The sequence below is a fragment of the Morone saxatilis genome, unplaced genomic scaffold (genome assembly GCF_004916995.1).
Source record: "Morone saxatilis isolate NCDOM2014 unplaced genomic scaffold, NCSU_SB_2.0 Contig5, whole genome shotgun sequence".
NCBI classification, from domain to species: domain Eukaryota; kingdom Metazoa; phylum Chordata; class Actinopteri; family Moronidae; genus Morone; species Morone saxatilis.
In genome coordinates, this window is record NW_023340095.1 from 602,278 (window position 1) to 602,632 (window position 355).

The 355-nt window shown below is 54.6% G+C and overlaps 1 protein-coding gene across 1 annotated transcript in view; it reads left to right on the top strand.

Annotated features, from left to right (window-relative positions):
- Positions 1-355, top strand: part of LOC118339097 (metalloreductase STEAP3-like) — a 4,966-nt gene that overhangs the window by 1,058 nt on the left and 3,553 nt on the right. The window contains exon 2 of the mRNA XM_035676631.1: positions 154-318. Within this exon, the coding sequence (XP_035532524.1) occupies positions 154-318 (165 nt within the window). The remainder of the gene's footprint in view (positions 1-153; positions 319-355) is intronic.

The window sequence follows — 355 nt, forward strand, 5'->3', positions numbered from 1 at the left end:
TTCTTTGTGTTCACAGAGAAAACTATGACTTCCTGGAGACACTTGCGACTCAACTGAAGGGGAAGGTACCTTGTTGCACAGTCTGATGCCTGATGCATAACATAGGAGTTGTTTAATTTTTAACTTTTTATCCACTCCAATAATTTCATTGATTGGAAGGTGCTGGTGGACGTCAGCAACGCCACCAGGCTGAAGGGCGGGGGGCAGTCCAACGCCGAGAGGCTGGCGGAGCTCTTCCCGAAGAGCCAGGTGGTGAAGGGGTTCAACGTCGTCTCTGCGTGGGCGCTGCAGGCCGGAGCCCACGATGGCAGCAGGCAGGTGAGCTGGAGGCACAGGTGAGGTGGAGGCACAGGTG